The sequence below is a fragment of the Chroicocephalus ridibundus genome, chromosome 21 (genome assembly GCF_963924245.1).
Source record: "Chroicocephalus ridibundus chromosome 21, bChrRid1.1, whole genome shotgun sequence".
NCBI classification, from domain to species: Eukaryota; Metazoa; Chordata; class Aves; order Charadriiformes; family Laridae; genus Chroicocephalus; species Chroicocephalus ridibundus.
In genome coordinates this window covers 894,616-911,112 of record NC_086304.1, presented here as the reverse complement: position 1 = coordinate 911,112, position 16,497 = coordinate 894,616, and the positions used below count along the sequence as shown (strand labels likewise).

At 42.4% G+C, this 16,497-nt stretch overlaps 1 protein-coding gene across 1 annotated transcript; it reads left to right on the top strand.

Moving 5' to 3' along the window:
- The first annotated feature begins 604 nt into the window (after positions 1–604).
- On the top strand, positions 605–16,167 carry HORMAD1 (HORMA domain containing 1). The gene is made up of 14 exons (XM_063357511.1): positions 605–874; positions 1,482–1,533; positions 1,914–2,058; positions 2,390–2,453; positions 4,052–4,088; positions 4,490–4,510; positions 4,612–4,638; positions 5,307–5,374; positions 7,257–7,408; positions 8,007–8,257; positions 9,428–9,491; positions 12,593–12,669; positions 13,415–13,489; positions 15,401–16,167. Exons 2-14 carry the CDS (start codon positions 1,501–1,503, stop codon positions 15,479–15,481), a joined length of 1,095 nt encoding a protein of 364 aa, XP_063213581.1. The 5' UTR covers positions 605–874; positions 1,482–1,500; the 3' UTR covers positions 15,482–16,167.
- Positions 16,168–16,497: the final 330 nt, after the last annotated feature.

Genomic DNA, 16,497 nt, shown 5'->3' with positions numbered 1-16,497 from the left:
GGGTTTTCCCCCAGCACCTGATGTGAAATAAAGCTGTATTTCCTCTCTGAACTACTTCTGGTTTCGAGGGCTTTTATTTCAGGTGACAGGAACGCAGCAGCCACTGCCAGCGCGTTCACGCTGGCCCAGGGTCTTGGTGACAGACACCCAAACGCAGACCCTACCACTAGCACTTCCAGCTGCCATCACACCCACGAAACATGACCTGGGATGAAGCACAGCACCTGCATCCAACAGGGAGGTAAAACCAACTCTGAAGGAAAAAAGCCTCCACGTGTAAACTGTTGATTGAGTCTGAAATCTCACTAGAACCTTTTCTTTACGTTTAAGCATAAATTACACTGATGCTGGCTTAAAAACGCTTCAGTGCACAGCCGCTCCTGCGAACCCCTGCTGTATTTAGCCGGATGAAGAGCCAAGCGCGGCCACGCGCAGCCTCAGCCCGCCGCGCCATTCGCTGAGGCGGTGGGAGGGGCGGTGGGCGCTGCGCACGGCCCGCAGTGCCGCGTGCCGGGGGCGAGCCCCACCTCTCCCTTTGCACACGGCCCCTTGCCCTATAAAAGCGGAGGCGGGGGGGCGGGCTGGGACAGGCCGGGTGGTGCGTGGGGGGCCGTGGCGGAGGGGTCCGCTCTGGTCCCTGGCCCGGTCGATCCTGGCCCTTGGGGCCTTGCTGTCCCTGGCGTGAGGGCAGTGTGCGGCCCACCCTGTGCTGTTCTTACCTTCTGTTTCCATAGGGGTGATAGTGCTGGAGGGGCCTTTTGTCACAGAGCTGCTGAGCTCAGCCACATCCTGAGATCAGGTGGATTTGGGGAGGCTCAGCTGAGGGGGGTTAAGTTCCCTGTATGGCCCAGGGCCAAGCTCCTACTTAGCAAAGGTATTTTCCATGTCAATAGGTGTGGGTACATTTTGTTTTTAGAGGTGCCGGGGAAGGCTTGTCTTGAGTGAGGGTCATGGTGCTGAGGGTTAAAGGTTTAACGAAAATGTGGTTTAACAATAGCTGGAGAGGGGTTGCTTTTCACAATACTTACTTAGATTACAGAGGAAAACAATCCAAGCCCAGAGGTGTTTTACAAAGGTGATGGTTCAGCTTTGGCTGGAGGTGATGTGGAGAGATGCTTCTTAGGGTTCTTTGAAAATCTGTTAGCCTGGCTGCTGGTTGGCACTTCAGGGCATTGCTTTAAAAGGCTCGTATTTTGTATAAATAGGCACACTATATTCTCATTTCCACATACTGCAACCTTGGGGGACGTCTGTGCTGGTGTGAAGATCAAGAATCTAGTACTGGTGATTAGTATATGAACTCTCCTGCCCTATTCCATGTCATTAAAGTTATGGCGTGTGTTTGAACTAATACAGATCAGTTGTGCAGGAAGTGTTCATAGGTTCAGGTACTGAGTTAAAGCTGAATAGCTGCAGTCTGGGCTTGCACGCGCTTGTGAGTGGTGGTCATACGTGTATTAATGCAGGTGTTTTATTAACAGACAGAAGAGTATCTGCAAAATGGCAACTGCTCAGAAGCAAAGGAATTGCGTGGTATGATTTTCTTGTGTATTTCAGCACAGTATATTATTTGAGTTGGAAAAATCAGTGAATTTTAGCTGACATAGTGCACCCAGGTGCTCTGTAGTATTTCTTCACTTGAAAATGACTGGCTAATTTCATCTTTTAACTACAAATAAAGATGCTTAATAGCGAAATACTTTTGAGTCTGAACTTTGTGGTCATGCACTTGGTAGAAATCAGCTATGTCCTAAAAACACAGTAACATCAAGTGTTAGGAATATGCTTAACTTTATAAATGGCGGAAGTGATAGTTTTCAATTAAATTAAAACAGTAAGCAGGACCAGATTGTAGACTGTAAAGGTTTGTTGTTGTGGACAGAGGTGAAGTCTTTTCTTTCTCTGACTTGCAGAGCGCAGTTGTATTTCCTAACAAAATATCTACTGAGCAGCAATCCCTGATGCTAGTGAAGAGGCTCCTGGCAGTAGCAGTATCCTGCATTACATATCTGAGAGGAATCTTTCCTGAAAGTGCCTATGGAACAAGATACATGGATGGTAACAGCCTGTTTTTACGATTCTTTGCAAAATCTATTGTCATAGGGTGGTTATGAAGTTAATGAGTGTTTTTAAAGCTACTTTGTCTTCTTAATTAAAGGTAATAGCCACTTGCAATGACTGTAATGGAAATTTCATTACTACATTAATTGTTGAATTTTGTGAGAGTGGTGATGCTAATTCAGCAATTAAAACTATGCCTGCACCTGTTGGTAATGTTAATTTTAGTCTGCTTTTGATATATGCTTTTAGAGAATGAACTTCACTGTGTTAGCAATGCAGTTGCATTTTGTCCGAAGTAAATATTGATGAATGTATTCTTTTTTTTGAGATGTCTGTGTCAAAATTCTGAGGGAAGACAAGAACTGTCCTGGCTCTACTCAGCTGGTGAAGTGGTATGTTAATTACAGTGCATAATTAACAATTCCATAGCATGTTGATTCTGAAAGATACCTTTCTGGTTGTTTCCAGATACAAAGGAAAAAGTTCACTTGCTGTGAGCGAACAAGAGCCCAGGCAGTGCTTTTAGTGCATGGTATTTACTATGTTGACAATTATTTATTTTTTTTTAAAAGGGAAGTCAAAATGTGTGTGTGTCAGTAGAGAAGTAATTGGCTTGTACGGTTCAGTTTCTAGAAAGGCTTACAACCTGGTACTTAATAGAGCACAAATCTTTGTTTACGGAGTGATTATACTTTACATTAGTTTCTGTGGCTGTATATGAGTGCTCAAGGCATAGATGCAAAAACCTAACCAGTCGTTTCCCTCTAGTTGAGCAGGAGATGCAGTGTTATTACCATTTTGTATCTTGAATTTAAAGATCTCGCTCTCGGACTTGTGTGAGAAAGGGGTGCTGTTGGCCTTTGTATGCAAAGGCAGAATTGTGTCTACAAATGACAGTCTGTCTGCTTACACACTCCCAGTTGAGTGTGTGTATGTCACTTGGGACCGGAGGTATTTATTTTGATTTTCTTTCTGTTCATGGTAACTGTGAGACTTCATGGCTGCTCTCCTTGCTGTTTAGGAAAGCGTATATAAGGCTTTTGCCTGAAATATAATTACTTTTTTTTACCTCTATAAAGGCCATCTTTTTTTCTTTTCATGCTTTTACTAGTTGTAGGACAAGGTGAGGCATCATAAATGATGCTGCAATCAGCAGAGTGGGTTTGCAGTGTCTGTCAGTGTTGAGGTGTTCAGAGATGTAGGTCTGAGTTCTGATGTTAAAGGTGAAATTAGTCACCCACTCTTTGTCCGTGTGTTGTCACTAAGAGAGGTAGGAACAAGGCTTCCTTTACTGTAACCTGGAATTTCTTAATTGGTCTTTTGTGGTAGAGGAATCTGAAGGGGCGCCCACTGCATTTCACCTTCCCCTCATGCATCAAATATCAGTGAGGGCAGTGGCGTGGCCGCCTGGGGATGCTGACGAGGAAAGCTCCCAGGTTTTTGTGTGAAAGGTGTGTGCTACCTGTTTGGAGTTTACAAGTGAGTAACCTTTCTTAACTTGGCATCATGTACACACCAAAACCAATTTTTGCTTTTTGTCTATATACAAAAGAATAGCTAGCAAAATATGAGGGTAAGTTTTGGTTGACTATTTGGCTGTTGTTTGCACATTGCAACATTTAAATAACAGCAATAATATAACTTCTCTCTGAAGAGATGTCGGTGTTCAGCTGAAGTACGTATTTATTGATAAACTGATTAATGAATACTTGTGTAAGAAAGCGTTTGAAAATATGTGTACAATTGCATTATGTTTTTACTGATAAATTTACTTACAGATTATATTTTTACTTATTCTGCAAAGAGGTTACGGTGATTTGGTGTTACAAAGATAGTAATTGCTTGTATCACTACTAATAACAAAATAATGGAGTAAATATTATTTATTGCTCTAATATTAAGGCGAAACAAAGAATTTGGGACTATTTCATTTAGCAGTGAAGCAAATGGAAATTAGTAGTAGATGGACACTATTATTTGATTTTTGCAGGATGTTAGGATGCTATGATGCCTTGCAGAAGAAATACGTAAGTCATTCAGTATCATTTAGCTATTTTAAATGTATTGGAACATTCACTTTTGTAAGTCCATTAGCTGCCAGCATAGTTACAGGACTTTCTGGTTAGGGGATAGCTGTGCTTTAATATGTTAAAACAGTTGGCTACAATGGGGGATGTGCAGACATTTCAGGATAATGTTCTTTGTAAACAGAAACACTTAGTCAGGTGTGCATAGGAATTTTCTTCTGCCAGTTGAGTAAGTCCCTTCTTCAATGGATAAAGGAGTTAAGCGTGTGAAGAGGTTTCTCTTCAAACGGGCCTTAGTTGTCTACATTGGTTTCCAGAGAAACAAAACAGCTTGGTAATCAGAAATGGGCTATGGAATACATTTAATGTTCTTTTTCTTTCTCTAATTATGTTTCTGACAGCTAAGAATGATTGTCCTGGCAGTAAGTATCTTTGAAAAGTAAGATACATGTTTTTTAAGGTAGATGCTTAGATATAAGTACAATTCTTACTCTGCTTCCTCTCTTTACTTTAAAAATAACAGGTCTGTTCCCATCCAGAAGATCCTCAGGTAAATCTGCTAAAATATTTTACTGGGTGACTACTGATAGTATGGTTATAGTGAAATGTCTATACGAGCAATAGTACTTAACGTTAACATTAAAAAAAAAAGACATCTTAAAATACGAAATGTGAGAATCACTGGAGCTAATCAGGATTGCCACCTAGGGAATTGCCTTTGAATATCTGGTGTCAGGTTACTCTCAGGGCAGTAGAAGAAACCCAGAGTGTCATTGCAGAGTTAAATGCCCATAAAGACGCATCATCCTAACTCTGCCTAACAAATTTATGGAACTTTTCTGTGAAAAACACGGTATGTTTTAACTAACCACTGGGTGTCCCTGCATCTCTGTTATGTGCGTGAAACATTGTCATAATGATTAAAATTTGACTTAATATTTCATTCTAAAAACTTAAGCTGCTGTTTCAATAACTTTATCGTGGTGATTCCTGGAAAATAGTGTAGATCTTCATTTTTATTTGATGACAATTATATATATTCATACTGTTAATTGTTACAGCATTAGAAAGCTGTATTCAGTGCACGTAAGTGGATCAGACAGGAGTTGGGCTATCATTTTCTTTAAAGGCAAGGTTGGTAGATTACTAGACAGAAGCAGCAGCAATAGTAGTTTGCTTGGCAGCTGATAGTTTAATGATTACTGGATTTGTTTGCAGACAATTACAGAATGTTACCACTTCAAATTCAAGTACACCCACAATGGACCACTCCTGGATTTCAGCAGGTACTGTCACTGTGACTTTATTCTGTGCTGTGGCTTTACATTCCATTTGCATACACTTGAATGTAAAAACTTTGGATTTTATCTGTTTGGTGTTTCCTTTTTTAATTCTGGATCTGAACACTGATTTTATCAACATATACTATTAGCTTAGACTCATTCTTAAAATGCAATGAGTCATTTTGTCAGATTATGCTCGTATTTTTAAAGATCCACTCAAAAGATGATTCTTAGGGTTGGAGTTTGATACTCTCTGACCAGGTTCTTTAAGATATTCCATGTGTGGAGGGTGGAAAGTTTAATATCAGATTACTTATTTGAAGATACTCGACGTTATATGGGATTTCTCATTTAAGAGATGATAAAAAAAATACACTGAAAATGCAATACGCTTAGAAAAGCATAGCTATTGCAATACACAGTTCAATCACAATACCAGTGCGATTCCCGTTACTGGTCTCTCCTATGCTCACTGTCATGACACTGGGCATCCCCAGTCATGGGAAAGGAATTCCTGGGTTGGAGCCTGCTCCAGCACATTGCTGTTTTTGGAATTCTTTTGTTAGTTGTTTTTATACCTTTTATATACTTTGTGGCTGAGCCACACATTCCCTCCTCCCATGCTGGTCTGGCTAACTCAAGGAGCCATTCAAATGCTTTTAATGAATGTGGGGAGAAACATTTACACCACCAGTTGATGCACCCAACTGACACAGCTGTTTATCTAAAATGAAGGTCATGCTCAAGTCCCCTGTGTGTTGAGATAAAGTTGGGGCTTTCTTTGCAACAGCTGTGGACAGTGACAACCTGTGTTATTCCCTGAGCTTCATGGGCACATGGCCCTTGCCCATCTCTGCTGAGCCACCTTCTATTGTAGGGGTTTATTGATCAGTCACAGCTGCAAGGAAATGGCTTATTTTAAGACAAGTGATTGAAATGTAGCAAGCTTGTACCTAACAAACTTCTCACCACTTTCCTCCTGCATAAGATGCTTTTTAAATAAAAAAAAAAGGGGGGGGGGGAAAAAGGCTGCAGTGCTGCAGACCTAGGTCCTTTGGGCTGAGTGTAGTTAAGTAAAAAACACTGGTGGAAGGAGATGTGACTCTCAGCCACACCAGGTTACCTTAGTGTATTTGCGTAAATTCATGCCAGACTAATGTAAGGCATGAGCCTGCTTCTCTGACACCCTGCAGGGAAGGGGATAACTATCTGCAGAGGGTAAGTTTGAAACCATTGCGGTTAAGGGTGTGCTTTCAAAAGAGACGGTTACCCAATGAAGTAACTCACAGTTGCTTGCCTTGCGCTGGCTCTTCAGGTCCTCGGGTGCCCCTCTAAGCTGTGTGGCTGTGAGGAGCAGGGAAGCGGAGGGAGATCACTTTTAGTGGTGGTAAGGTAGGGTTTGGGTCAGCTGCTGGTAGAACAGGAGCATGGAAATATCAGCGCTGGATGCCAAGAGTCACTTAGGCATGCATTTTTGTATTGGTAGCTGTTCTTGTCAATGTCCCTTGTTTTATTTAAGGCAAAGCAAGTATGTAAGACTTAGCAGAATTGGGGCTTTCAGAAGTACCTACTCTTTCCTTTTTTTCAGATTGGCTATCTTTTAAGCACTGTGTAATGTAAAATATGGTAGTTGGTAACTGCTGCTGAACCATAACACTTCCATTAGGTCCCTGGCTCAGGATTTGATCTTCCAAGGGGCAGCAAACAAGCAGGTCACTTAGGTGGTACTAGGAATTGCAGTGGCTACAACCTTAGACAATACATGTTATGTCTGCTCCTGACACTCATAGTCTGTTGAACAGTCATGTATCTTAACACTAGAAACAGCTTACTCTGTATATAAAAAAAGAATAATAAAATATCTGAATACTTTGTGCATTTTTAGTAAGAATAACAGGACGGATTCCACAATCACCTGTGCAGACACCAAGAAAGCAAGTATCCTCCTGATTCGCAAGATTTATGTTCTGATGCAAAACCTGAGTCCATTACCAAATGACGTCTGCCTGACTATGAAGCTGTTCTATTATGATGAAGGTAGTATTTCCATATTACCTTGATTTGTCAGCTGTGTTCAGACATTGGGAAACAATTCAAAGAAACACTTTAATGTATAGCCTTTATGGTTGCTTGGACTTGTTAAATTATTTTATTTTGCATGTGTCTGTTTCTCACAACAGTTTCTAAACTCCAAGGGGAATGGATTTGATCTCCCTGCAGGAACACAGTCTTGTCACTGGCTTTGTTGGAGCAAGGATTTCAGTGTGTTTTAAAAACAAATTGAATTTTCCTGTTAGAATGTAACGTGTTTGGATGACTATTTAAATGTCTGTCTCTACTTTCTGGATGTATTATTGCTTTATAATGAAAAAATCAGAGCTCCTAGCTCATCATTCAAATATTTCAGCTATTTCAAATAGCTTTAATTGACTTTTGCCTGTTATGTAGGGGGAAAAAGAACTTCATTTAGTACAAGTGGAATATTGATGATTACCCTCCCCACACACAGGTTTTTTTTTTTTTGGAGTAGCTTTTTGTGTTTAAAAGGGAAGAGAGTCTTTTTACCACACAAGTCAAAACTAATTTTACAAGAGTGTGTTTCATTCTGACGCATTTAATGAATTTCTTTCTGCAGTTACGCCATCTGATTACCAGCCTCCTGGTTTTAAGGAGGGTGAATGTGAGGGGATGATATTTGAGGGGGAGCCTATGTATCTGAATGTGGGTGAAGTGCCAACGCCTTTTCATATGCTGAAAGTTAAAGTTACAACTGAAAAACAACGAATGGAAAACGTTGATAAAAGCATCCTAAAAAGTGGAGAGACTAATGTGCCTCTCCATATGCTCAGAGTGGACAGAGATGGTGAAGAGAACCAGGACATGAATGTAAGAGCGCAAATGTTTTGTGTAGCTTGTTGAAAGTTTTTTGTGGTTTATAGACTGGAAAAGAGCCATTAATTGTTTTACTACATGTCTTACTATCACATTAGTAAAAAACTCTGTGTTTCCAGATATATTTAAGCAAGACATTATGTCTTCGGTACACTTTTACGTTAATTCAACTGCTCCAGTTAGCAACCTGTCATAGTTAGAGCAGTATTGAACAGTGCATCAGCATAACGCCTGTCAGGAGCGGTGGTATTGGTTGTGTCTCTGTGAGAAGAGCCAAGGGGCAGCTCTGTGCTGTGGGTACATGTACCATTTGTTCAGCTCCACACACAGGATGCTGGTGAAACCTCCCTGGAGCTGTGCCATACCAATCCCAGGGGAGCTGCTGCAGCCACACAGTATTGACTGGCAATAAATTTGCTCTGGGATCCTCTTGTACAGCAGCATACATACAGCTAGTGATACCACAGCTAAAGCTAAACCAAGCTCGATTCTGTATTGAGAGATTCCTTGGGGAAATCTGCCTAGAAAAAGGCACCAAGCAAAGCTTGCTGAAGGCATGAGTGCATGACAGGTGTGTGCAGCCTGATGCTGGAGCGCCCGGGACAGCTCTTGGGACTGTGCTTGTGCACGCTTCAGCAATTGGAGACACGTATTTCTGGGGTCGGTTGAGGCAGGCAGCAAATACCTGTAGTCATGTTAAAATGTGCAAATACGTGTGCTGATTTATGCTGTCCATAGGTGAGAAGAAGGCAGAGCTTCAGGGCTTTTGGCCCTGCCCATACAATTAGCGCTGCTAGGGTGGCCTGTAGGTGATGAGATAGAAGTAAACCACTTGGCCCTCCTAAATCTGCCTGTGCCTCTGAATTGCTGTTTCACAGGCAAAAGGCAGGCAGTAATTAATGTACTGATAGTATTCTTTCAATATCTGTTGTTACAATTTTAGTATTTTTTACAGATGGTTTTCTTGGGGTAGTTGAATTAAATGTGTGCTTGTGTTAATAAGTAATACTGAGCTAGTCCGTATATTCTGTGTCAGATTGAATTATTTCAATACCACTTGTAGCACTGAGAATCCATCTAATAAGCTCTGTCCCTAAGCATCTGAGTACAAACCCTCGTCCTTATTTATCTGCAGTTAACTGATAGACCTGTTTCTTAATCTAGGAAGATCCTGTCTTGGATAATAAAGTGGAAGATAGGAATAATGTCAATATTTCAGAAGCTCAAGGTAACTTGTATGTATATTCTCAAGTCTCTTCAGTTTGTCCCTCTCTTTCCTGATATTACTAGAACAAAAACTTAATTTTGTGATGCAGACCACTGTATTCAAACTTACATTCTGTTTTCTTCACATACATCACTGTGCCTTTCTTTTCTCTTATGGCTTTGTTCTGTGAAGCACTTGGTTAGCAAATGCATGTTTTTATGTTTCTGTTAAAATTCTGCTCTTCTGTTCCATTTTATCCAATAAGCTAAATTTAGTGGATTATATATTTAGAAGTAAATTTTATTGTTTGATTTTTCTACTACTGTGGTTGTTACTATATTTTTACTAATATATTTAATTTCCACATAAAGCTTGCAGAAGCGTTCTGCTCTTGAGTTCATTATTGCAGACACAGGAAGCAGGATTCTCTGGTCAAAAAATGGTCCAGGTCTATTTTTGTTTAAATCACAGCTGTTTGGACTGTGTCCTTGCAGCTTCAGCCACTAAATAAGTTTAGCAGAAATATCACATAGCAAAACTTTTTCCTTACGCTCTGACTGCAATAGGACCACACGCTGATTCTGCAATCCCTACATACTTCAGTCTGTGTAGTTGCGGAGGAATCAAGACCATTGGGGCTCTTGTACACAGAATTCTGAGGTTTTATGTTGTGGTGGACTGAATGATAGCCATGTAAAAACCCCTATCCATATGATGCATGTTCTTCTGTACAATGGCAATTGTTTGTTACTGTGGCTTGCTTGTACAATGAGTAACTTCATCTTAAAGTATGTTTTGTTTTATGAATGATTGCATAATTATGTCTGCGCTGCTGGCTATTTTAGTGCCTTTTCCAACTGCTTGCTTTTACACCTCGCCCCGGTCCTCTTTTCTTACTGCGTATGTGGAGCATTTTGATAATTGCAAGTGATCTTTAAGTTTTAATAGGCATACATTCTAGCAAAGCATATTTATTAGTATGAATCTCAGCAAACTGAGTTTCCTCAAGTAAAATCCTAACACCATAAAATCTGTAAAACTACACAAAAAATGTGACTAGCAGCAAAAAGCAAATTCCAGGTGGAAGCTTGTAAGGCAGCACTTCTCAAGAAGGTACCAAAAACATTTACTTCTTTTATTTCAAAAAAGTTTCATATAACAACTTCAACAAGCAGTTGAACTGAGAGTTCTGCAGAGAGTATAAATGAAATCTTATGTTTTGGAAGCACTCTGAGGACTCTTTACACCTACGAAGTCTGCCTTCTCCCTTGTTAGCAAATAAACAATGATGCCCTTCCCGCTGTGCAGGACATCAGGAAGTACCTGCTTATCCTTTAGGAAGAAAAACAGCAGCACTGGGTCTGTTGGAATTTTTTTTTAGCCTTTATAAATAAATTGTTTCTGTGCTGTTTGCTTACAGTTGTATAAATCTCCTCCGCTGTAAGTTCTGAATGCAGAATAAAGTAACTGTCCTGGCCACAGCTGCTACCGGAAACATGCCCTGGAAGATTTTTCTGTTGGTTTGGTTTTTCAATCATGGCAAAGAGGGATCCAAAGAGGAAATAAGTGCCCTTTTTGGAAGAAGATTAAGTGGAGATTATGTAGATGAGTAAGCTCAAAAATGCTCCGGTATGCTAATGTAAAATAGGATAAATAGGATAACTAAAGGAACACAATTCTCAAGACTGAAGTAGAAAACCAAGCTTTTTTTTTTACCGAAGCTGGGGGGGGACGACAAGGAGAGAACCTGTATTTGGATGAGAAGCCAATGTAAAATGCTGCTTTCCTGTAGCAGAGGTAGAAGCTTCTGTGGAGATCACAAATATATGTCACTCCTAGAAGAAATGCCCATTGGTGCTGGTGCTTGCTCTGTTTGCTGTTGTTAATGCATTTCCCTGAAGCTGGATCTGCTTTGAATTAGAAGTCTGGTTCTGCAGACTTCAGAAACGCCAGTTTTCATAAAAACTTCCAGACGCATTGTTTTCCACGTAACTATAAAAGTAGGAAAGTGTCAGTGCTGATGCTTTTGGTCCTCCCAACCCAAACAAGACTAGCAGCTTCTTGGGGCTGCCATGGTGACGCGAGTGCTTGTGGAGGCAGTTGGACAAAGCAGGTTGAGCCTGGATTTTATTTTTTTAAATGGATTGGAGTGTCCTGTCTCTCAAGCCCAACACTGAACAGGCTGTATTGTGTATTTAAATAGTGGCATTAATGTTGTGTTTTTCAGAAATAAAATGTGGAACAGCTAATGCTTCCATGCTGTTCAAAAATAATAATGGAAGTGTGTAGGAAACAGCATGTGTAGATCAGTGTTATTATCTTGACAATGCTATTAGGCTGCAGAACTGGAACTGCCGTATAAAGCTGTATCTGGTGCTTTTAGGAATTCATAGAAGTTACAAAACCAGGCAAAAAATGCAGCAAACTGCTTGTCTTAATGAGTTGGTGTAATGTTTTATTTATAGAAACTACAAGACATGTGAAAAGGCATTTATCACCCTGAAATTCTTCAGTCCATCTTTAACCAGTTCATGCTTATGTCTGTATCCTAGAAAAAACCCAGCATGGATTAGAAATACCACCACAATCTCCAGCATTGCCTGTCCGTGGCCTGTTCCTGCAGCTGCCGCGGGGACGCGGGGGACGGTAGCCCCAGGCACTGCGGCCCACGCTGCTGGGCTGCGTGTGGTTGGGCTACAAAATGGGAGCCATCTGCTGGCAGGGGGTTCAGAATGGGCAGAAGCTGGGCCAGGGTGGCCCCGCAGTGCAAAACGGGCTCGTGAGGCTTTTTACTTGGAAGCAAATCCCAATGTAGACAAGCCTTTAGTGGTACAGTGTATGAACAAGTTTGGGGATCAAGCCCACGCCCCCAAAGGTCCCGTGTGTAAATCTGCGCTGCTTAGCGTAAGCATCTCTTGCCTGCCTGTGGTGGGAAGTTGTGATAGGAAATCACTGAATGGAAGATGTACGAGGCAAGGCTTGTTTGCACTTAAGAATTGGAGCCCTTTTGAAACACCTGTTCCCTGAACTTATAAAGTGTTTCTTGTGGCAAAACATCAATGTTAAGAGGCTGCTAGTGTGCTGTCAACAGTGTGCTTCATTATTGAAAAATTGTTTTATAGAACCAAATATAACTTGTGAAGAAGATGAAGTTACAAAGCCTGGAGGGAACCAGAATCTGTATGTTTCTAATCCTCAGGTATGAAAACTGCACTCTATCTTCTTAAACTTTTACTAGAGCTTTTATGAAGCTTCTTTCCTACTTTGAGTGATTAATAGGTAATCTGGTTAAGGTTTGTTTATCACAATCAGTATTTTCAGGAATAAAATGCCTTTGCATTTTACTTTCTGGTGTTTTACGAAAGCAGTTAGTATTCTAAATCAAAGGCTGTTCCTCTGTCACACGGTTTTCAAACCAAACAGATGGTCTGACTCTTATTAAGAGAAATGGGAATGTAATTTCTGTGTTTATAAACTGCCGCAGCTAAGCACTCTGCCTAACAGAAATTTCTCTGCTAATTCTGACAGATCAAAATTTGTTTAAAGGTTGATTAAAACTTAAAATGCAGGTTTAATGTGCAGCCTTAAAACTCAGGTTGTATTCCCTGCGTCTAGCAAAATGGTATAATTTAAATGTGGAGGACTACTTCAGACGCAGGTCCTTAAGATGTCTTATAACAGAATAGCCCTAGGTAACTGCGAGTGACTTACTGTGTAAGAATAACTGCTGCTTTGATCCATCGGGGCTCTACACGTTCAGCTGTAAATAGTGCTGTTGACTTTAATGGGGATACTCCCATATTTAAATCTCAGCTCAAGCGCTGCGGTGAGCGGAGCCAGAGCTCTTTGCATGCTGCAGCACTGAACCCTGCTGTAGCCTCTAATATATATATTTTATTTTTTTTACTGCTGTCACAAGGTAATGTCTGTTTTTTGAGTTTTAGGTCGATCATTTGGCAAGTAAGACATCTGAACTTAATGTGTCAGAGAGCAGGACAAGAAGTGGAAAGATATTTCAGGTCAGTGCCGTTAGTACGGTTTTTTCTCTAGTTCTGTTCTTTCTGCTTCTCTTCAACTTTAAGCCTTTTTTGGTTCCAAGCAGTGAATGAAACTCTTAAGATTTAATACACTTCACGTTGACAGAATGGAATTCTCATCACTTCTAAAATTCCCATTAAATTCAACACATTTGGATTCTTACTGTCCAAAAAAAATCTGTTCCAAAGAGTTAAAAGCTGAGTGTTGATGTTAACACAGGTTGAGAAAGATTCCTTATGATTGAGTTACATCTTCTTGAGAATGCAGTTAGCCGAATTCCACACTGGGTTAATCCGTAGTTGATGGGAGTGTGTGCCAGCAGAGATCCCCAGCCCAGCGTACCATATGCTTGCTGGTGATCTTACTTGGAAAACACGAGGCCAAAACTCTAACCTCGTCTCTTTGACTCATTCATACCAAGAAAAATCTGTTATTTCTTTGCTTGGTCACAGCAGATGTGTCTTGTAGTTGGTGCTACTTGTGGGGAACCCAATTCCTCCAGCCTTGCACAGGTGGAGCAGAAGTTGTCTTCAGGGGGAAATTTGGCCTTTGGGGATGGTGTTGGGGGTCCCCAGCTGTCTGCTGCTGCCACCTCCACCAGCTGGGCTCGGGAGGCTCTGGGGGCCTTCACAAGTCCTCAACATCTCTCTTAGTTGTGAATTTTTAGGGTTACTGGTAGGTTCTTCTCAGAAAAAGCTGTGGAGTGGATATTGCTGTTCTAGTAAATAAGTAAGTGTTCTTCATTTACAGTCAGGAGGGGGAATTATGTGTCAGGGCCAAGGAAAATGGTACCCTTCCTGTCCCTGCTCAGGAAAGCTCTTCATTAATTTTTAGCGCAGTAGTTTTGTAAGGATTCATAACGTGCTGCTCAACCGTTGCCAGTAGTTTTCTCCTGAACTAATGGTTTCCTTAGTTCTGTAGAGGCTGGTGGAAATCAAGCTTGGGAGTGTGTAAAATTCATGCCTCAGCAGAACGTTCTAAAGAAATCCAGAAGATAAATTGGTCCGTGTCATAAAAATACCTGTGTATGAGAGCTGCGTGTGAAAAGGGCTATTAGAGTTTGCAACAAAGTCGTGAAGTGGAGATGATAAATTCAGAATATAGAATTAGTAGATTCAGTTTTTCTGTAACAGAGAGTACTGCTTACTGCAGAATAGAATTTTTTTAATTCTAACCCCAGGGCCATAGGCAGTATTTTTTGTCGCTCACTGATGTGAAAAAAAACAAAACAAACAACAACCCCAGCCCGTCATTCTGTATGCTCACTATCGCCGTATCTTCTTAAAAGAAGGTTTTGTTAATGAGCTTAACAGTAGAATTTAAACACAACACAGTTACTTTAAATAATCAAAAGCACAGCAGAGTACAGCCTGAGTTGTCATCTTTTCCCGCGTGCGTGAGTGAGAAATAACAGCATTACAGCTGGTGGGACGAGGCCGTGTGGTGCTGAGCCTGGGCCGTTGGCGCAGGGCTGTGGTGCCGTGCCGGGCCCTCCCGGTGATGCTGGCTCTGCCCTGTCCCTGATGGGGCTCCTGCGTGGGGAGCTGGGCTCCGTGTGTGCCGCCTCTGCCGAGGGGGCTCCGCGCTCATGACGTGCCCTCGGAGCTGCGACAAGCAGGAGGTGCTGCCGTTGCGGCACAAACACATCCCTGCCCTCCTGCGGGAATTCGCGGGGAGGGTCAGTTCTGCCAGAAAACAGTATCCAGATGTTACTCTGGGCTCAGCACCTCTGGGCAGGCACCAGGTGCCAGTGAGGTTGAGCCTGACGCACGGCGCTCTGTGTCACGCAGCGCCTTGCGGGGGTGGGCGCCTCCCAAGTTGAGGCTGGTGGCGCAGGGAGCGGGCTGGGCCGCGCGGCAGCCCGTGACGCCGTCTTTATTCTCCCGTGGCAGGTCCCTCAGTTCGAGCTGTCGTCGAGTCAGGATGTGCTGCCCAAAAGGAGAAAGATCAGCGAGCCAAAGGAGCAGTTCTAGATGCCTGTCTCCTCCTGTTTGGTCACGGAGTTCTCCACACTGCTTTCAGTTTGTTGTTTAATGTGAATGTTCATATTTAGGTAACTTTTAGGGATTTTTCTTTGATATTTGTGATCCAAATGGAGAGCATTTAAAGGAAAGATCTGTCGAGAAGCCCAGCTGAAGAAATTGGTACTTATTTTTCATGGGAGGCTGTACCCCATTGGGGAAGATGGAAAGGGCGTGATGTGGGGGATTTGCCTCCCTGCTGATGCCACGTGTAGATCCTGGTGGCCGTCGTGTTGTGGCTGTTGCTGGCAGCACCCGGTTTCTCTGGTGCTTTTGGGTTGTCCCGAAGCCGAGGAGCTCCCAGCCCAGGTCCCACCATGGGGTGTGGGCCCCGGGGATCTCGGGCCCTTTCTGGAGCATTACCTGGCCCTGGCAGTTTCACTGTTACTACTGGGACTGTTGCAGGGGTTGATTCTGTGCATTTCCTCCAGACTGAAGGCACCAGACTCGTGTGAAAAATGAGCATTCTTCATCCTCCCCGTTGCATATTTCACGCCAAAATGCAGGAGTTTCTGTACAGCTGTGATGAGACATGCATGTAATTACAGAGTGTTCATGTGTGGCAGGCATCTGTTATAGCGGTGTGAGATGATTTGAAGGAGCCTGTCTGTACTGCAAATGATTAATTGTAGCATTAATGGGAGACATTTTTCTAACGGAGGCCTGTTAATTGTTCCTGTGCTGTGAATGAATGGGAGTGAAGCTGTTTCTGCGCGCGGGGGGGGGGAGCTAAACGTTTCTTGACGTGTTTGACTTTTAAATATTCAGACTGTCTTTTTACCGTTCCTCAATTAAAACGCCGTTGACGTTGCGCTGCCGCGTGTTTCTGTACGGCGCGTGCCGGCGCGCCGCTAATGAATGGGGCGGGGCCCGGCGCCTCGCCCCGCCCCCCCGCGCTCATTGGCGGCTCCGGCCCCGCGGCCTCCCATTGGCCGGCGCCGAGCGGCGCGCCGCCCTACCGGAGCGCA

Bases quoted from the DNA above. Each gene is read 5' to 3' on its own strand.
- HORMAD1 (XM_063357511.1), top strand. From the start codon at position 1,501: ATGGCAACTGCTCAGAAGCAAAGGAATTGCGTG. The intron at 1,534-1,913 runs GTATGATTTTCT...TCTGACTTGCAG, and splicing joins AGAAGCAAAGGAATTGCGTG to AGCGCAGTTGTATTTCCTAA. The intron at 4,639-5,306 runs GTAAATCTGCTA...ATTTGTTTGCAG, and splicing joins CCCATCCAGAAGATCCTCAG to ACAATTACAGAATGTTACCA.